The sequence below is a fragment of the Scyliorhinus torazame genome, chromosome 10, assembly GCF_047496885.1.
Source record: "Scyliorhinus torazame isolate Kashiwa2021f chromosome 10, sScyTor2.1, whole genome shotgun sequence".
Taxonomy (NCBI): Eukaryota; Metazoa; Chordata; class Chondrichthyes; order Carcharhiniformes; family Scyliorhinidae; genus Scyliorhinus; species Scyliorhinus torazame.
In genome coordinates, this window is record NC_092716.1 from 90109332 (window position 1) to 90130668 (window position 21337).

General features: G+C 54.7%; 1 protein-coding gene across 2 annotated transcripts in view; it reads right to left on the bottom strand.

The window, feature by feature from the left end:
* Positions 1-2028: 2028 nt before the first annotated feature.
* nlrc5 (NLR family, CARD domain containing 5) overlaps positions 2029-21337 on the bottom strand; it is a 318509-nt gene continuing 299200 nt past the window's right edge. For both annotated transcript variants that reach the window (XM_072518410.1, XM_072518409.1), the window contains exon 53: positions 2029-2310. In XM_072518410.1, the coding sequence (XP_072374511.1) occupies positions 2229-2310 (82 nt within the window). In that variant the 3' untranslated portion in view covers positions 2029-2228. The remainder of the gene's footprint in view (positions 2311-21337) is intronic.

Genomic DNA, 21337 nt, shown 5'->3' on the forward strand with positions numbered 1-21337 from the left:
TTCGTTTTTATTTCAAATGTTGATCACTCTTTAATATCCATCCTAAACTTGTCCATCTCTAGTCTGAACCTGTGCCCCCTCATTCCAGACCTAAAGTTTGTAATATTTTGGGTTAACATCTGTAAGAATCTTATGAACCTCTGCACAATTAGATTCCTTCTTTCCAAGCTGAAAATCCCACATTTGTCTTGTTTTCTTCTCACCGCTCATGGCTGTTCTCTGTACTAGCTCCAATAGCACAGCTGAAGTAGGCTAATATGTTCACCAGGTTCAAAGTAAATTCAGCAGTACATCATGGAGCTGTTTATACTGGCAAGACGTTTTAGTAATGCCATGTCTTGCAATTATTCTGGGTGTTAAGATATTGTCAATCTGTTCCTTTTACATGCCATGAATTTTGGGAGACTTGTAACGTGCCTCAGAGATTGGTGCTCACATACTCTTTGAGCAGTCTGTCCCAGAGGAAACCTTGTTAACGCTTTGCCAACCACAGTATTTTGTACTACAGTCCTCACCACTTGCTACGCTTATCATGGGCAAATGGTGCTGACCACTACCATAGAAGTCAAGGTGCTGCTTACTATTTATTAAGCAGGCTAACTATTTCTGGAAGTTCAATCGGTTCTTGAATAACTGGAAAGAGAAGGGAGTTAAAGTTTCGAGTCTGGATGACTCTTTGTTTGACAAAATGTCATCTAGCCATAAAACGTTAGCTGTGTTCTCTTTCTAGATAATGTTAGACCTGCTGTGAATCTCCAATATTTTCTGTTTTTGTTTCAGATTCCAGCATCCTCAGTAATTTGCTTTTAGCTTCTTGAATGAATTAGCACCTTGTTAATCCTCTGTATTTGTGAAATTAGTGCTTTGTCTTGGTCATTGGCTTAATCAAAACACTAATATAGTTCAGTGAAGGGGGAAAGAGGGACAATAAAAACTGGAAAACTCTGAACCAGGAACTGGCTCGACACAGATCGGGACCCCACCTTTAAATGGCACCCTGCTGACCAACGCTGCAATCTAACGACTCCCAGCCCACATAACGAATGTCTTGGGGGCTCTTCCCACACACAATGACATTCATTGCCCCAAAACACATGACCCCCATCCAGCATTCATCGGCAGCAAAACACCCCCTCAGTGTCCGCTCTCTCCCTCCGCCTATCCCACATATACCCGCCCTCCCACCATGGGGCTCCTACTAGGGTCTGCCCCGGCACTGCCCCAGCACAGGCTGGGCCTGGCACTGTCTGGGCATGTCCCCCCCACCCAACTGGAGGGCTATACATCCCTCTGCGCCCTGGAGGGATCCCTTCAATCGTCCCATGCCTGGCCCAACCTGTTGGAAACCTCACCGACATTGTGACGTTGGCGAGGTGTGAATATTTAGTGAGGGGGGGGGGGGGGGGGGGGGAAACTAAGCACATGGAAATGCATTCTCAAATTTATTAAAATAAGGTTCACACCCTTTGGGGGCGTGAATCTCGCGATGTCGCCGGAGAGGGCTGGGGAAAATGGGTAAACATGATCTCTCTGGATCTCATGAAATTTAGCACCTGGGCCGCTGATCCCCCGGGGGGGTGAATGCTGCCTCAAACTCCAGCCAGTTTTCCCATTTGTTGGAGAATATAAAACACAGGAGTCACAGTCTCAGGATTAAGGGCCAATGGTTTTGGATGAATTTGAGGAAGAATGACTTCACTCAAAGGGTTGTAAATCATTGGAGTTCTAAACTCCAGATGCTCCATCATGTAATACATTTAAGGCTGGGTTAGACAGATTTTTGGTCCCTCAGGAAAGTGGAGTTGAAGCCCAAGATCAGCCATAATCATGTTGAATGGCGGAGCAGGCCCGATAGGCTGTACGGCCCACTCCACCCCCTTTAATGTTTTTGTGACCTAATGATAAAATACAGAACACCAGAAGAAAAGAAAGTGACCCACTGATTACCCTTCAACGTCTCTGGTGCAATGACAACATGGTGAATTAAGTGTAAAGTGAGTGAGGAGATCAAAGAAGGGCAAACCCATCAACATGTACAAAAGTTTTTATTTACATGCCTGACAAACAAAATAACTTGTGAAATTAGCAAAACAAAGGGTTTTAAAATAAATACAATAAATATATTTTTTTAAAACGTGTTGATGACAAAGTGCATGAAATAGTGCAAAGTTAATTGCTGTTAACACTGCGCGTGACCCGGAAGATCTCCTTGTGTTTTCAGTGCTGTCCTAAACAGAGAGGAAATTTAATCTGGAATCCTGTTCCTGAAGATTCTGCTCCATGTCCTTGGATATTTTGTTCTTCCACAACCTGTATGGTAGGGAGGTAACATCTGGTTAGTGACCGTGTTCTCTTTGCTGACCTATAATTGAAAGAATGCACACGACATGGAACTGTTGGATTCATCTTAGTTCAACCTCCTGCTAGATCGACTGAAGAAACCATGAAGGCCAGGAACATTTAGGCCTGAATATTACTTTGAGAGTTGGGACCCCGGAGTAAAATCAGAACCCAAGCCCCCATTGGTGGGTACCAGCACCTGCTCGGCAATTTTACCACAGCCGGTCTCCAAATTGGTCAACTGTGGGCCAGCCGTCCGATTAAGAACAAGTAGGTAGGCTTCTCATGCTGCTGGCCCAAACAAGGGTTGATAAGCTAATTCCATAGAATCCCTACAGTACAGAAAGAGGCCAATTGCCACCGTGTCTCACGGGCAGCAAGGTAGCATAGCGGTTAGCACATTTGCTTCACAGCTCCAGGGTCCCAGGTTCGATTCCCGGCTTGGGTCACTGTCTGTGCGGAATCTGCATGTTCTCCCCGTGTGTGCGTGGGTTTCCTCCGGGTGCTCCGGTTTCCTCCCACAGTCCAAAGATGTGCAGGTTAGGTGGATTGGCCATGCTAAATTGCCCTTAGTGTCCAAAATTGCCCTTAGTGTTGAGTGGGGTTACTGGGTTATGGGGATAGGGTGGAGATGTGGGCTTGGGTAGGGTGCTCTTTCCAAGAGCTGGTGCAGACTCGATGGGCCAAATGGCCTCCTTCTGCACTGTAAATTCTATGAAATTTCTATGACCCTCTAGAAGAGCACTGTACCTAGGCCCATTCCCCAACCCATCCCCGTAACCATGCGCATTGATTATGGCCAATCCACCCAACCCACACATTTCTGGAGAAGGGCAATTTAGCATGGCCAATCCACCAAACCTGCACATCATTGGACTGTGGAAGGAAACTGGAGCACTTGGAGGAAACCCACACAGGCACCCAAGGCCAGCATTGAATCTGTGTCCCTGCGCTGTGAGGCAGCAGTGCTACCCACTGTGCCACTGTGCCAATGTAGACTTAAAAAAAATTCTTGTTGAAATTTTCACTATAAGCTGTGACATACACAGTTCTGGGTCCTCTGCTGTTTGTGATTTTCATTAATGACTTGGATGAGGGAGTTGAAGGGTGGGTCAGTAAATTTGCAGACGATACGGAGATTGGTGGAGTTGTGGATAGTAAGGAGGGCTGTTGTCGGCTGCAAAGAGACATAGATAGGATGCAGAGCTGGGCTGAGAAGTGGCAGATGGAGTTTAACCCTGAAAAGTGTGAGGTTGTCCATTTTGGAAGGACAAATGTGAATGCGGAATACAGGGTTAACGGTAGAGTTCTTGGCAATGTGGAGGAGCAGAGAGATCTTGGGGTCTATGTTCATACATCTTTGAAAGTTGCCACTCAAGTGGATAGAGCTGTGAAGAAGGCCTATGGTGTGCTTGCGTTCATTATCAGAGGGATTGAATTTAAGAGCCGTGAGGTGATGATGCAGCTGTACAAAACTTTGGTAAGGCCACATTTGGAGTACTGTTTACAGTTCTGGTCGCCTCATTTTAGGAAGGATGTGGAAGCTTTGGAAAAGGTGCAAAGAAGATTTACCAGGATGTTGCCTGGAATGGAGAGTAGGTCTTACGAGGAAAGGTTGAGGGTGCTAGGCCTTTTCTCATTAGAACGGAGAAGGATGAGGGGCGACTTGATAGAGGTTTATAAGATGATCAGGGGAATAGATAGAGTAGACAGTCAGAGACTTTTTCCCCGGGTGGAACAAACCATTACAAGGGGACATAAATTTAAGGTGAATGGTGGAAGATATAGGAGGGATATCAGAGGTAGGTTCTTTATGCAGAGAGTAGTGGGGGCATGGAATGCACTGCCTGTGGAAGTCATTGAGTCGGAAACATTAGGGACCTTCAAGCAGCTATTGGATAGGTACATGGATTACGGTAAAATGATATAGTGTAGATTTATTTGTTCTTAAGGGCAGCACGGTAGCATTGTGGATAGCACAATTGCTTCACAGCTCCAGGGTCCCAGGTTCGATTCCGGCTTGGGTCACTGTCTGTGCGGAGTCTTCACGTCCTCCCCGTGTCTGCGTGGGTTTCCTCCGGGTGCTCCGGTTTCCTCCCACAGTCCAAAGATGTGCAGGTTAGGTGGATTGGCCATGATAAATTGCCCTTCGTGTCCAAAATTGCCCTTGGTGTTGGGTGGAGGTGTTGAGTTTGGGTAGGTTGCTCTTTCCAGGAGCTGGTGCAGACTCAAGGGGCCGAATGGCCTCCTTCTGCACTGTAAATTCAATGATAATCTATGATTAATCTAGGACAAAGGTTCGGCACAACATCGTGGGCCGAAGGGCCTGTTCTGTGCTGTCTTTTCTATGTTCTATGTTCTATACTTTGGAACTATTTTTCTCAGACTTTGAAGTAGGAGGACCTTGTTAAGAAGGCAAGAGAGATCCTTGACTTTTTCAATAGAGTCCGAGCACAAAAGCAAGGATGTTACGCTAAACGTTTATAAATCTCCGCTGGAGTACTGTGGCCAGTTCCGGGCCTCACACTTCAAGAAGATGTCAAGGCCTTTGAGAGGTTGAAGGGCCTCGAATGGTACCGCGTTTGAGGAATTGTGGAAAGACTAGAGAAATTGGAATAATTCCCCAAAGGGCAGAGAAGGTTAAGGAGTGATTTAATAGAGGTGCTTAAAATTATGAGGGGTTTTGATGATGTAGATAAAGTGAAACTGCTTTCATTGGTAGGAAGGTTGGTGACCAGAGAACACTGATTTAAAATTAGTGACAAAAGAACCAGGAGGAATCGATAAATGATGTTTTTATATAGCAAGTTGCTGTGACCTGGCATGCAATGCCTGAAAGGGTAGTGGAAACTGATTCAATGATAATTGTAAAAAGGAATTGAAGAAAGGCTTGAAGGCAAAAAATATGTGTATAGGGAAAGAGCAGGGTACTTAGAATAAATGGAGAGGACACTTCCGGTTGCGGCGATGCGGAGCTAAGCCGCACATTTCGGCAGCTCCCGCTATAACGGACTTTTGGGCTCTCCAGAGGAGCCCCAACGGAAATTTTTTGATTGAATCCCGTGTGGGAAGGTGAAGTAAGGTCCCCCTTTTGTTGTATGGCGGGGATTAGCGGTGGAGTGTCGGAGTAAGAGGCTTTGGAGCAACGGCAAAAACGAGGGGGGAAAAACAAGATGGCGGAGGACGGAGATCGAGCAGTATGGGGGCCGGACCAGCAGGAGTTCCTCAGGCGCTGCGTAGAGGAGCTTAAAAAGGAGGTGCTGGCGCCAATGCTGTTGGCGATCGAGGGGCTGAAGGAGACCCAGAAGGCCCAGGCGGTGGAGCTCCGTGAGGTGAGGGATAAAACTAATGAGAACGAGGACGAGATCCTGGGCCTGGCGGTAAAGATGGAGGCGCACGAGGCGGTGCACAGGAGGTGGGCCGAGACACTCGAGGTCCTGGAGAACAGGTCGAGGAGGAAGAATCTCCGGATTCTGGGTCTCCCCGAAAGAGTGGAGGGGGCTGATGCCGGGGCGTACGTGAGCACGATGCTCCATTTACTGATGGGTGCGGAGGTCTCTCCGAGCCCCCTGGAGCTAGAAGGGGCTCACCGGGTCCTGGCGAGGAGAACCAAGGCTGATGAGCCGCCAAGGGCGATAGTGGCGAGGTTCCATCGCTTCGCGGACAAAGAAAGTGTCCTGTGATGGGCCAAGAAGGTGCGGAGCAGTAGATGGGAGAATGCGGTGATCCGATTCTACCAGGACTGGAGTGCGGAGGTGGCAAAGAGGAGAGCTGGTTTCAACCGGACCAAGGCGGTGCTGCACAAAAAAAGAGTCAGGTTCGGAATGCTGCAGCCTGCGCGACTGTGGGTCACTTATCGGGACCGACACCACTATTTCGAAACGCCAGAAGAGGCTTGGACCTTTATCCAAACGGAAAAATTGGACTTGAACTGAGGGGCTGTGGTTGTGGGGGGGATGTTGACTGTATACGGGGTTGTAAATATGGGTGAAGAATGTTTCATGGGTGGGATGATGGATGGGGATGGGGGAAGAGTTCTTGTTATTTTTTTCTTTTGATGAGACAGTGGGGAATGTGGGTGTCGGTGCTGGAGGGAGGTGAGACTCGGGAATGGGGGAACTGGGATAAGGCCGCAACAGGAGCTGTGCCACAGGGGGCGGGGCTGGCTCAGGAGCGCGCGGGCCTTTTCCCGAGCTAGGGAGGGGGGTGGGGGGGTGGAGGAATGTAAGGAGGAGGAGAGATTCCCACACGGGGGAGATCAACGGGAAGGCGGGGGAAGCCGGGGTCAGCAGAAGTCAGCTGACTCACGGAAGTAGTACGGGGGGAGCAAAAGAGCTAGATGTGGATCTAGCGGGGAGGGGGGGGGGGGAAGGGGGGAGAGGGGGGGGGGACAATAGGGTTGCTGCTGCCCTGGCCGAGGGGGAACTGAAAATGGGTGGGGATTTCAACACGGTGTTGGACCCAGCATCAGATCGTTCTAGATCTAGGACGGGGAAGAAGCCGGCTGCGGCCAAGGTGCTCAGGGGGTTTATGGATCAGATGGGGGGAGTAGATCCGTGGAGATTTGCCAGGCCTTTGGCCAAAGAATTTTCTTTTTTCTCCCATGTATATAAGGCCTACTCCCAGATAGATTTTTTTTGTTCTGGGCAGGGCATTGATCCCGAAAGTGGAGGGAACGGAGTATTCGGCCATAGCCATTTCAGATCACGCCCCGCATTGGGTGGAGCTAGAGCTGGGGGAGGAGAGGGACAAACACCCGTTGTGGCGGTTGGATGTGGGACTGCTGGCAGACGAGGAAGTGTGTGGGAGGGTGCGGGGTGCATCGAAAGGTACCTGGAGGCCAACGACAACGGGGAGGTGCAGGTGGGAGTAGTATGGGAGGCGCTGAAGGCGGTGGTCAGGGGAGAGTTAATCTCCATCAGGGCTCACAGGGTGAAGAAAGAGGGCAAGGAAAGGGAGAGGCTAGTGGGGGAGATTTTAAGGGTGGACAGGAGTTATGCAGTGGCTCCTGATGAGGGACTACTCAGGGAGAGACGAAGTCTCCAGACGGAATTCGACCTGTTCACCACAGGGAAGGCAGAGGCACAGTGGAGGAAGGCACAGGGGGCGATATATGAATATGGGGAGAAGGCGAGTCGGATGCTGGCACATCAGCTCCGTAAGAGGATGGCAGCGAGGGAAATAGGTGGAGTCAAGGATGGCAGGGGAACTACGGTGCGGAGTGCGGTGAAAGTGAATGAGGCATTCAAGGCCTTTTACGAGGAGCTGTATAGGTCCCACCCCCCAGGGGGAAAAGAGGGGATGTGACGATTCTTGGACCAACTGAGGTTCCCGAGGGTGGAGGAGCAGGAGGTGGCTGGTTTGGGGGCGCCAATTGGGGTGGAGGAGCTGGTTAAAGGACTGGGGAGCATGCAGGCAGGGAAGGCCCCGGGGCCGGATGGGTTCCCGGTGGAGTTTTATAGGAAGTATGTAGATCCGTTAGCCCCGTTGCTGGTAAGGACCTTCAATGAAGCAAGGGAGGGGGGGACCCTGCCCCCAACAATGTCGGAGGCGACAATCTCTTTGATCTTGAAGCGGGATAAGGACCCACTGCAATGCGGGTCGTAGAGACCGATCTCGCTCCTCAACGTAGATGCTAAGTTGCTGGCAAAAATGTTGGCTACGAGGATTGTGGACTGTGTCCCGGGGGTGATTCACGAGGACCAGACGGGATTCGTAAAGGGTAGGCAGCTAAATACCAATGTGCAAAGGCTCCTAAATGTGATGATGATGCCATCGGTGGAGGGAGAGGCGGAGATAGTGGCAGCCATGGACGCGGAGAAGGCCTTTGACCGAGTAGAGTGGGAGTATCTCTGAGAAGTGTTGAGGAGGTTTGGGTTCGGGGAAGGGTTTATTAGTTGGGTTAAGCTCCTGTATAAAGCCCCGGTGGTGAGTGTGGTCACGAACCGGCGGAGGTCGGAGTATTTCCGGCTGTATCGAGGGACGAGGCAGGGGTGCCCCCTGTCCCCTCTGCTGTTTGCATTAGCAATTGAACCTTTGGCCATGGAGTTAAGGGAGTCGGGGAAATGGAAGGGGGTGGTCCGAGGGGGAGAGGAACATCGAGTGTCGCTGTACGCAGACGACCTGTTGCTGTATGTGGCGGATTCAGTGGAGGGGATGGTTGAGGTCATGCAGATCCTAAGGGAGTTTGGAGAATTCTCGGGCTATAAGCTCAATGTGGGAAAGAGTGATCTCTTTGTGGTGCAGCCGGGGGATCAGGGAAGAGGGATAGACGACCTACCGTTGAGGAGGGCAGAAAGGAGCTTTTGATACTTGGGGATTCAGGCAGCTAGGAGCTGGGGGGCACTGCACAAACTTAATTTGACGCGGCTGGTGGAACAGATGGAGGAGGACTTTAAAAGGTGGGACTGTGGTGTCTTCCCCCGCAGGCCAGTTTACTATCGGGCTGCTGGGGAACAGACACGCTTAATAAAGCCTCATCGACTTCACTCTTTTCGTCTCATGGAGTCTTTGTGCGCTACAGGGACATGTTGCCACTCTCGCTGGCGGGCAGGTTACAGTCGATTAAAATGGTGGTTCTCCCGAGGTTTCTTTTTGTATTCCAATGCCTCCCAATTGTGATTACCAAGGCCTTCTTTAAGAGGGTAAGCAGGAGCATTATGGGATTTGTGTGGGAGAGCAAGACCCCAAGGGTAAGGAGGGGGTTCCTGGAGCGTAGCAGAGATAGAGGAGGGTTGGCGTTGCCGAATTTGGGTGGCTACTACTGTGCAGCCAACGTGGCGATGATCCGTAAGTGGGTGATGGAGGGAGAGGGGGCGGCGTGGAAGAGGTTGGAGATGGCGTCCTGCAAAGGAACGAGCCTGGGGGCGCTGGTGATGGCACCACTGCCACTCTCGCCGACAAGGTACACCACGAGCCCGGTGGTGGCAGCAACGCTAAAGACCTGGGGTCAGTGGAGACGACATAGGGGAGCGATGGGAGCCTCGGTGTGGTCCCCGATCAGGGATAACCATCGGTTTGTTCCAGGAAGGATGGACGGGGGCTTTCAGAGCTGGCATCGAGCAGGGATTAGAAGAATGGGGGACCTGTTCATCGATGGGACGTTTGCGAGCTTAGGGGCGCTGGAGGAGAAATTTGGACAACCCCCGGGAAAAGCCTTCAGGTACATGCAAGTGAGGGCGTTTGTGAGGTGACAGGTGAGGGAATTCCCGCTGCTCCCGGCACAGGGGATTCAAGACAGGGTGATTTCGGGCGTATGGGTCGGGGAGGGCAAGGTGTCGGCGATATACCAGGAGATGAAAGAAGAGGGGGAGGCTTTGGTAGAGGGGCTGAAAGGTAAATGGGAAGAGGAGCTGGGGGAGGAGATGGAGGATGGGCTGTGGGCTGATGCCCTAAGTAGAGTTAATTCCTCTTCCTCGTGTGCCAGGCTTACCCTGATACAATTTAAGGTAGTTCACAGAGCGCATATGACGGGGGCGAGGCTGAGTAAGTTCTTTTGGGTGGAGGACAGATGTGGGAGGTGCTCAGGAAGTCCGGCGAACCATGTCCATATTTTTGGTCATGCCCGGCACTGGAGGGGTTCTGGAGGGGAGTTGCGGGAACAGTGTCTAAGGTGGTGAAAGTCCGGGTCAAGCCAAGCTGGGGGCTAGCACTATTTGGAGTAGTGGACGAGCCGGGAGTGCAGGAGGCGAAAGAGGCCGGCATTCTGGCCTTTGCGTCCCTAGTAGCCCGGCGAAGGATCTTGTTAATGTGGAAAGAGGCCTGGATAAATGATATGGCAGGGTTTATCAAGTTGGAGAGGATACAGTTTGCCTTGAGGGGGTCTGCGCAGGGGTTCTACAGGCGGTGGCAACTGTTCCTAGACTATCTCGCGGAGCATTAGATGAAGGTCGGACAGCAGCAGCAGCAACCCGGGGGGGAGGGGGGGGGGGGGGTGGGGGGGGGGATATCTTTCTTGGAGGGGAGGGGGGGAGGAGGGAGGGAGGGGTAAGGGGGGCTTTTCTGGGGGGCATTTGAGCAAGAAAATACATGAATGATCCGGAAAACTGATTTGTACGGGAGGAATCCAATGTACAAAATTCTGTATCATATTGACTTGCCATGTTCATGTCTTTCTACGCAAACTTTCTTTCTTTTGTGTTACGGGGGGGGGGGGGGGGGGTTTGTTTGTATGGTTGAAAATTTTGTTAAAAAATTCTTAATAAACATATTTTTATAAAAAGAATAAAATAAATGGAGAGGTCTTTCAAAGAGTTGGCACAAGAGCAATGGGCTGAGTGGCTTGCTTCTGTGCTGTAATTACTTTTCTCCCAAAGGCCCTCGCTAAGGTGTGGTGTTTGATGGAGGATTGATGGAGTCAGCCAAGCTGTTTCTATGACAGCTGATGTCTCTGGGATATTTCCCACAATCATTAAAACACTCGCTTGCACTCTGTACTGACAGGCTGTCACGGCTAAAGATGCTATTTTGCTAAAATAAGACAGTGAGCAATCCAAAGAACCCCATGTCAGATGTTCACAAAGCACCCCACACTACCGAGCCTGGCCGCAGACATTTTAACTTATTTTTTCCACAATGTGAAGACTATGTTGTTGTGAATGTTAGCAATTGGATTAGGAAACCCCATTGGCTCAGTGATCCAATGTACTGTATGGTCTGACGGTATTAGCAGTTACCCAGCAATTGCACACTCACCTCTGGGTCAGAAGGTTGTGGCTTAAGTCCTATTTCACAGACCTGAACACAAAACCTAGGCTGACCCCCATCCACCCCGCAGTTCTGAGGGAGTGCTGCACTGCTGAAGCTGCCGTATTTCAGATGAGACATTAAATTGAGGACTCGTCTATCACCTTCCCCATCCAGCTCTGCTGGATGTAAAAGATCCCATTGCAGTCTTACATCTCCCCTGTGCCCTGGACAACATGTAACCCTTCATTAACATCTAAGAACAGATCATCTGATCAGAACAAGGGCTGGTGGATCTTGCTGTGTGCACATTGGCAACTTCTTTTGCAGCATTTCAAAACCATCTCATTGGCTGTTAAGTGATTAGCGTGCCCCGAGGTTGTGACAGTTGCTATGTAAATACAAGTCTTTTTTTTCTTGTTGGGCCTGAACAGAACAGTCTCATGTTTCCGATTTCTAACCTGTGCTAAACTGGTTCAACTTACCTGGAGCATTCATAGAGGATTTGAAGACAAGCATCAAAGTCTTGCCTCAAAGGAGAGGAGGGAGAGGAGGCAGGAAGAAGGGAAGTCGGCCATTATGCTTTCACTTGATGGTCACCGGCTGGTCTGCTGGCACGTGTGACTGTCGGGTAAGGGGAGGGTCCGGAGCAGCCGGGATTCCCTCATGGTTAAACAACTCGGCAATGTGCATTGTCTCAACTCACACAAAACAGTGGTCATTTGAGGTAAGGTACACATGAATGCCTCATGTACGAGGCTGCACGTTCAGGGGAGGGGACAAATATGGCAAATAATTTCAATAAATCCCGGCTGCCATTAGTGAGAAATAATAACAGAAACTGGGGTTATGTTATAGTTCAGGAAAAAGTGAAATTCCAGCCATAATCCAGAATACTGAGACTCAGGGGGCGATTCTCCGAGCCCTGCGCCAGGCCGGGCAATCGGAGCAACCGTGCCACGACGTCCCGATGCTGACGCACGATTCTCCGGCCCGGATGGGCCGAGCGGCCGCTCCGACACGACAGAGTCCTGCCGGCGCCGTTCACCCCTGGTCGCTGCCGGCGGGAACTCTGCGGAAACGCCCGGGAGGGGGGGGGGGGCGGCCTGTGGGGGCGGGCTCCCTCACCGGGGGGGGGCCTCCGATGGTGTCTGGCCCGCGATCGGGGCCCGCCGATCGGCGGGCCGGCCTCTCTGTCGGCGGGCCTCCTTTCCTCCGCCGGCAATGTTATATCCCTGCGCCATTTTTGTGCAGGGCGGCCTGGGGGGGGGGGGGGGGGGGACACGGCCACTGCGCATGCGCGGGACCCAAGGCACCGCGTCTTTTACGTGGCACTGGGTCTCTGACGCCGCGCCGAAACCCTGCCCCCGCAAATCGCCCCACACCCGCCAGCCCCATGGAGGCCCCAGAATGGGGTCTGGGAACGGGCGCCGACACCGGAGTAAAACACTCTGGTTTTTACTCCGGCGTCGGCACTTAGACTCCCGTTGGGAGAATCCCGCCCTCTGTGTGAGGTATTGGAATGGGAATGAATGCAGAATAATCTTTATGTTCATTCTCATTCTCAAAGACCATTACATGGAGCGAGTCTCACATGTTACTGACCCTCTTATGGACTGAACTGATCTCCCCACATATTTTCTCTGCTGAGTAGTACTTCACGCTGTATGCTTCACCCAATGTCTGTGTCCTTATATTTCCCATTGTGTATCTATTGTATGTCCTGCTTTTTCATGTATGGAACAATCTGCCTGGACCATATGCAAAACAATACTTTTCACCTTGGTACACGTGACAATAAATCAAATCCAAATCCAAATGGCACAGAGATGAGGTCAGAAACGCATCTTGGGATCAAATGTGACACTGAGGGTGCAATGGGACTGTTACCAGGGAGAGGGATGGAGTCTGTATCTTGGGAATGGAGACTGGAGTAGGGACTGAAACAGTGGCCTCAGTCTTCTCAATATCTAATTTGAGTTAATTAGTCAACCGGAAGAGAACCAGAAACCAGAACGGGCCCTTCACCGGTACCGGGTTTAACTTAGTTGGAGAGAAAGAAGGAAGGAAACCCTGGGAAGTTTGGAGAAACTGCCTTCACGATTGCTCATTAAATCTCCACACAGTCAAGAGTGGCAAAGTGGTTAGCATTGCTGCCTCACAGCACCAAGGACCGGGGTTCGATTCCGACCTCGGGTGGCTGTCTGTGTGGAGTTTGCATGTTTTCCCCATGTCTGCATAGGTTTCCTCCGGGTGCTCTGATTTCCTCCCACAGTCCAAAGATGTGCAGGTTAGGTGGATGGATTGGCCATGCTAAATTACCCCTTAGTGTCCAAAGGTTGGGTGGGAATACAGGGCTAGAGCGGGGATTGGGCCTTGGTAGGGTGATCTTTCGAGGGTTCGGTGCAGACTTGATGGGCCAAATGGCCTCCTTCTGCACTGTAGGGATTCTATGACAGATTACAATCTCCCCCTTCCCAATCCAGGATCACAACTCCCCCCGATTTCCCAATTCAGGATCACAATCTCCTCTGCTCCCGATTCAGGGTCACAATCTCTTTCCTTCCTGATTCAGGATCACAATCTCCCATTTCCCAATTCAGGATCGTAATCTCCCCGTTTCCCGATTCAGGATCGCAGTCCCCCGTTTCCCGATCACAATCTCTCCCGTTCCCGATTCAGGATCATAATCTCTCCTATTCCTAATTCACAATCACACTCTTTCCCGTTCTAGATTCCGGATCACATTAACCCCATTCCCAATTCAGGATCACAATCTCTCCAGTTCCTGATTCAGAATCACCAGAAGACCATAAAACCATAAGACATAGGAGCAAAATTAGGCCTTGGGCTCATCAAGTCTGCTCCACCATTCAATTGTGGCTGATATGTTTCTCATCCCCATTCTCCTGACTTCTCCCCATAACCCGTGAACCCCATATTAATCAAGAACCTATCTATCTCTGGGTTTTTTTAATAAACATTTTATTGAGGTATATTTTGGTATTATAACAACAACAAAATAAATAATGTACATGAAACTATAAACATAGTGCAAAACCGTCTCCCTCCCTTACAGGTCCCACCTTTATTAACCCCCTACTCGAAGCTAAACTAACCCCCCCCCCCTCCACTTCTGCTGATGATTAATTTTCCGCGAAGAAGTCGACGAACGGTTGCCACCTCCGGGTGAACCCTAACAGTGACCTTCTCAAGGCGAACTTGATTTTCTCCAAACAGAGAAAGCTAGCCATGTCCGATAGCCAGGACTCCGACTTCGGGGGCTTTGAGTCCCTCATAGCTAATAATATCCGTCTCCGGGCTACCAGGGAAGCAAAGGCCAGAACATCGGCCTCTTTCTCCTCCTGGATTCCCGGATCTTCCGACACCCCGAAAATCGCCACCTCTGGACTCAGCGCCACCCTTGTTTTTAACACCGTGGACATGACATCTGCAAACCCCTGCCAAAATCCCCTAAGCTTCGGACATGCCCAAAACATGTGGACATGGTTCACCGGTCCTCCCACACATTTTGTGCACCTGTCTTCCATCCCAAAAAATCTGCTCATCCGGGCCACTGGCATGTGAGCGCGGTGAACAACCTTAAATTGTATCAGGCTGAGCCTGGCACATGTTGCAGACAGGTTGACTCTACTCAACGCGTCTGCCCATAGACCATCCTCTAACTCACCTCCCAGCTCCTCCTCCCACTTGCGCTTCGGTTCTTCGTTCAGCGTCTCCTTTTTGTCCCCTTTTTTGCTCTGCTTGAAGTTAGATTCCTGCCGCCTTCTACACTCTCTGTTCTATTACATGTCTGGAAACTTTACTCACCTCTCCTGACTCCTTTAACTAATTTAAAGTCCTCGTCATTAACCTGCACTTCTATCTTTTCATTTAACTTGGATTTTCTAATTCTCCATACAACTGAACCCCCCCCCCCCCCAACTGTTTAGGTGAAAGCCCTGTCCACAGCCCTAGTTATGCAATTCACCAGGGCTCTGGTCCCAGTATGAGTCAGATGAAGATCGTCCCATCGGAGCAGGTCCCCTCTTCCCCAGTACTGGTGCCAATGGCCCATGAATTCAAACCCATTCCTCCCACACTAATCTTTGAGCCGCGCATTTACCTCTTTAATCTTATTGACCCTGTGCCAAATAGCTCGTGGCTCAGGTAGTCATCCAGAGATTATTACCTTTATGGTAATAATCACAATCTCTCCCATTCCCGATTCAGGATCACAATCACTCCCCCTCCTGATTTAGCATCACATTCTCCCAACCCCGCATCATTCCCGAATCAGGATTACGATCACCCCGTTTCCAATTCAGGATCACAATCTTCCCTGTTCCCAATACAGGATCACAATCGCTTCCATTCCCAATTCAGGATCACAATCTCCCCATTCAAGAGTCAGGAACACAATCTCCCCCCTCCCCCCCACCCCCCAAATACAGATATACAATCTCTCCCATTCCCAATTCAGGATCATAATCTCTCCCGTTCCTGATTCAGGATGAAAACCTCCCCATTCCAGATTCTGGATCACAATCTCTCCTGTTTCCGATTCAGAATCGCAATCTCTCCTGTTCCCGATTCAGGATTATAATCACCACCCTTCTCGATTCAGGATCACAAATTCTCCCATTCTCGATTCAGGATCACAATACTTCCCCCTCCTAATTCAGGATCGTAATCTCCCACACACGCCTTCCCGATTCAGGATTAAGATCTTCCCCCGTCCCGATTCAGGATCAAAATTTCTCCCATTCCTGATTCAGGATTCAGGGGCGTCATTCTCCGACCCCCCGCCGGGTCGGAGAATGGCCGTTGGCCGCCGTGAATCCCGCCCCCGCCGAAGTCTCCGAAGGGAGAAAAGTCGGCGGGGCGTTAATGGCGCTGCTGCCACGGAGAATGTCACGGGTCTGCGCAAGGCAGCCGATTTTCGGCCTGCCGATATTCTCCCTTCTGGATGGGCCGAAGTCCCGTCGACGTGATGACCGTTCACGTCGACGTCAATCAAACCTCCTTTTCATCGGCGTGACCCGGTGCTCCAGGCTCACGCCGACCAGCGAGGAGGTGAGTGACGGCCTGGGGGGTTGGCTCTGGGCAGGAAATGGCGTGGCCGCAGACTGATTGCGTGAGGAGAGGTGTGTCTCGGCTTGTGTGTGTGTGCGGCGGGGGGGGGGGGGTGGTTAGAGTAGGCTGGGCTCCGGGGGAGTGCCGGGAGGGGGTCCGTGCCGGGGTGGAGGTTGGGGGTTGGGGGGGGTCCGTGCTGGGGTGGAGATTGGGGGTTGGGGGGGGGGGTCCGTGCTGGGGTGGAGGTTGGGGGGGGGGTCCGTGCCGGGGTGGAGGTTGGGGGGGGGGTTCGTGCTGGGGTGGAGGTTGGGGGGGCGTCCGTGCTGGGGTGAAGGTTGGGAGGGGGGGGGGGTCCGTGCTGGGGTGGAGGTTGGGGGTTGGGGGGGTCCGTGCTGGGGTGGAGGTTGGGGAGGGGGTCCGTGCCGGGGTGGAGGTTGGGGGGGGGTCCGTGCTGGGGTGGAGGTTGGGGGGGGGGTCCGTGCTGGGGTGGAGGTTGGGAGGGGGGGTCCGTGCTGGGGTGGAGGTTGGGAGGGGGGGTCCGTGCTGGAGTGGAGGTTGGGGGTTGGGGGGGTCCGTGCTGGGGTGGAGGTTGGGGAGGGGGTCCGTGCCGGGGTGGAGTTTGGGGGGTGGGGTCCGTGCTGGGGTGGAGGTTGGGGGGGGGGTCCGTGCCGGGGTGGAGGTTGGGGGGGGGGGTCCGTGCTGGGGTGGAGGTTGGGGGGGGTCCGTGCTGGGGTGGAGGTTGGGGAGGGGGTCCGTGCCGGGGTGGAGGTTGGGGGGGGGGGGGGTCCGTGCTGGGGTGGAGGTTGGGGGTTGGGGGGGTCCGTGCTGGGGTGGAGGTTGGGGAGGGGGTCCGTGCCGGGGTGGAGGTTGGGGGGGGGGTCCGTGCTGGGGTGGAGGTTGGGGGGGGTCCGTGCTGGGGTGGAGGTTGGGAGGGGGGGTCCATGCTGGGGTGGAGGTTGGGGGGGGTCCGTGCTGGGGTGGTGGTTGGGGAGGGGGTCCGTGCCGGGGTGGAGTTTGGGGGGGGGGTCCGTGCTGGGGTGGAGGTTGGGGGGGTCCGTGCCGGGGTGGAGGTTGGGGGGGGGGGGGGTCCGTGCTGGGGTGGAGGTTGGGGGGGGGGTCCGTGCTGGGGTGGAGGTTGGGGAGGGGGTCCGTGCCGGGGTGGAGGTTGGGGGGGGGGTCCGTGCTGGGGTGGAGGTTGGGGGGGGTCCGTGCTGGGGTGGAGGTTGGGGAGGGGGTCCGTGCCGGGGTGGAGGTTGGGGGGGGGTCCGTGCTGGGGTGGAGGTTGGGGGGGGGGGGTCCGTGCTGGGGTGGAGGTTGGGGGTTTGGGAGGGGGTCCGTGCTGGGGTGGGTGATGGGAGGGCAAATGAGTTGGTCCACCTGGCCAGGTGCCAGCCTCCAACAGTTGGACCCATGCGGTCCATGCCACCTGGCTGGGGGGAGGAGGGGATATGGGCAATGATGACATGTCGTCGTTCCCCTCCCCCCCACCAGGCCGTCATGTTTTCAGACCATCCAGCGATGTTGGCCGCCGTGGTGGCAGCCGCTCATGTCTATGTTGCTCTGGATGAGGAGGAGGAGGAGGAGGAGCGTGCCAGAGAGGCGGCGCAGGCTGCCGCAGAGGGGAAGGCGGCAGCCGCCCAGGCTGGAGGGACACCTGACCGACAGGACGAGGAGGGGGAGGAGGACGTCGCGGCCCCACGGCAACGGAGGCACCCGAGGGCGCCCCGTGTGTACCGGCCCCGGCAGTCATACCAGGACCTCACGGACTGGGAATGCAGGAGGAGACTCCGGATGAGCCGGGAAACCGTGGCACACATCTGCCACCTGCTGGCACACCTGCCACCGCGTGGCACTGGCGGGGGACACCCTCTCCCCGTGTCCGTCAAGGTTACGGTGGCCCTGAACTTTTATGCAACGGGGTCATTCCAGGCACCGAGTGGGGACCTGTCCGGCATATCGCAGACATCGGTGCATCGGTGCATCCGGGCAGTGACAGATGCCCTTTATGCCATGGCGCACCGCTACATCCGCTTCCCCGTGGACCGGGCCAGCCAAGATGCCCTGGCCGTGGGCTTCTCTGCCGTTGCCGGGTTCCCCATGGTCCAGGGCGCGATCGATGGGATGCACGTCGCCGTGCGGCCACCTGCAGATAACAGGGCCGTGTTCACTAATAGGAAGGGGACCTATTCAATGAACGTACAGGTGGTCTGCGACCACCGCATGATGATCCTGCACGTCTGCGCCCGTCACCCAGGCAGTGTACACGACTCATTCGTGTTGTCGCGGTCATCCATCCCCGGCATGTACGAGGGACGCCATCCCCGTCTGAGGGGCTGGTTGCTGGGCGACAGGGGCTACCCATTGCGATCGTGGCTGATGACGCCTATACGGAGGCCACGCAATGAGGCGGAGAACCGCTACAATGATGCCCATGTAGCGACAAGGGGAGTGATCGAGAGGTGCTTTGGCGTGCTGAAGATGCGTTTCAGGTGCCTGGACCTCTCTGGGGGCGCCCTCCAGTATCGGTCAGATAGGGTCGGCCGCATCATTGTGGTGTGCTGCGTCCTGCACAACATAGCCCAGCAGAGGGGCGATGTGCCGCAGGCAGAGGAGGGCGGAGTGGAGGAGCAGCAGGAAGAGGCCCAGTCCTCCCCAGATGAGGGGGATGGGGGCAATGGTCAGGGCAGACGGGGTAGACACAGGCGGGTGGCTGTCCACCGTTACCGGCTGGCCCAGCGGGCACGGGACAGACTGATAGACGCCCGCTTCACTGACTAGATGGGCGTGGGAATCGGGTAGTATGGCCACAGACCGCACACCATGACAACAGCCGACCACCCACACCCCCCAGCCATCCACCCACCCAGCACCCTCACCCCCCTCCCCAACCCCACACATCCCACCCGCATGCACACCACCCCCCCCCCCAATTGCCGATCCACCGGCGGCACAACGGGCCGGGCTCACCCAGTTGCGGGTGATCGCGTGTCTATCGCAGGCCATGGAGGATGATGACAACCCGCCTCCGATGAGCTCCTGGCTCTACATCGTTGGACTATGTCTGACCCATGGCCACAGTACCACCATCCACCCGGACCATCCCTGCATGCGGCTGTGACACTGCAGCGCACGGTCCCGTCCTCTGCCCGGGGGATGTTGATGGCGGCCCAGGGGGAAGGGGGCAGACTCACCTGGGGCTGAGGTAAGACCACCCGTCACACACACACTTGCGCTCAACGTACATGACACGCCCGCACACTTTGGACAGAGCACAAAGGCAGCTTCGGTAGGTGTAACATTGACTTTAATAACCAAAGGAGTTCATGCACGTGCCCTAGCCCCTAAAACTCATCTGTGCCCTGCACCCGTGCCAACTTACTCAGTGTCTAATTGTTTGGCCTTACGGGCCCTTTGACTACGTCTACGTGGTTCCCCAGACGGTACAGCAGAACTGGAGGTGGACTCCTGTGATTCCTGCCCTCTGACACTGGATCCCTTTGGCGGCCGTTTCCTGGGGCGTCCTGGCCTAGATGGGCCAGGCTGCGGCCCGGGCGACTGGGATGGCGAGCTGCCAGCCTGTCCTGCCCGTTGCCCACCCAATGCACCTGGGATGGAAGGGGGGGGAGTCCGAGGTGTCGCGGTGTACCGGGACCTCCCCTACAGAGGGAGCCGGGACGGACCACACCACCTCCTCCTCCCTCGCGCTGCCAGTCCTGGAGGCCCGTGCTGGTATCGACAGGGGTCTGCAGGTTTGCAGCCATGGAGCCCAGGGGGTTGTCGAACCCTGTCTGTGACAGTGCGACGCCGGCTCGCACATGGCCACTGGCGCCGATGCCCTCAGCGATGGCCTGCTGAGACTGGGCCATGGCCTGCAGAGACTGGGCCATGGCCTGCAGAGACTGGGCTATGGCCTGCTGAGACTGGGCCATGGCCTGCTGAGACTGGGCTATGGCGTTGAGCGCCTCTGCCATCTGGCGCTGGCACTGGCTCATGGCCTCCTGTGAGAGGGCAGCCATTTCCTGGGCCACAGACGCCGCCTGCACGGAAGGCCCCAGGCCTCGCAAACCGTTCCCCATGTCTGACACCGTCACACCCATTGCCTCCACCGCGGACGCCACCCGTGCGGTGTCAGCCTGGGTGGCACGCATGACCGGGACCACTCCCAGCTCCTGGACGCGGGTGGACTCCTCCACCTGCGACCGCAGCCGCCGCAAGCCACCCGTCACCCTATTCGCTCGTCTCCGTGTCGGTGGTTGCATCGGATCTATGTGTGGGTGTGGTAACTGCAGGAACCCGGGATCCATCTGGGCGGCAGATGTTCGCTTGGCCTGGGCTGCCCTCCGACCGCCCGGTCCCTCTGCTGCTCCTACCTCCACCTGCTGTACCGGGACGGCTGTGTTGTGCGCACCAGTGAGTGTACCAGACGCCTCATCACTAAAGTGCCCAACCGTGGTGAGTGTTTCTGCGATGGTGGAGGGTGTTGGTGACAGCAGTGGCGTTGTGTCGTGCTCTTCGTCCCACTCTGACTCCATGGCACTTTGGGGTGGGGGTTCGTCTCCACCCATCCACTCTGAGTCACTGTCCGGTATTTCGTCTTCCCGGGTAGGGGTGTCCTGGGTAGTGCTGTCCCGGGTAGTGCTGTCCCGGGTAGTGCTGTCCCGGGTAGTGCTGTCCCGGGTAGTGCTGTCCCGGGTAGTGCTGTCCCGGGTAGTGCTGTCCCGGGTAGTGCTGTCCCGGGTAGTGCTGTCCCGGGTAGTGCTGTCCCGGGTAGGGGTGTCCTGGGTAGTGGTGTCCCGGGTAGGGGTGTCCTGGGTAGTGGTGTCCTGGGTAGTGGTGTCCTGGCTCGGATGTGACGGGGGCCTGTGGCTGCCCCCCTCATCGCTGGGTGGTCGCTCCCGCACGTGACGGGGGTGTCGTCTCCCTGTTGCTCCAGGTCTCTCCGTCTCCCGTGGTGTGCGAGGGGCATCCTGCGGGCGTCGCATGCTGGAAGGTCCGGGTCTCTCCGTCTCCCGTGGTCTCCGAGGGGCATCCTGCGGGCGTCGCATGCTGGAGGGTCCGGGTCTCTCCGTCTCCCATGGTGTGCGAGGGGCATCCTGCGGGCGTCGCATGCTGGAGGGTGCGGGTCTCTCCGTCTCCCGTGGTGTGCGAGGGGCATCCTGCGGGCGGTGTGCATCTGCGGGGATGGGTGCCTGGACGTTTGGTCCTGCGATACACAATGAAGCATGCATGGTTAGAC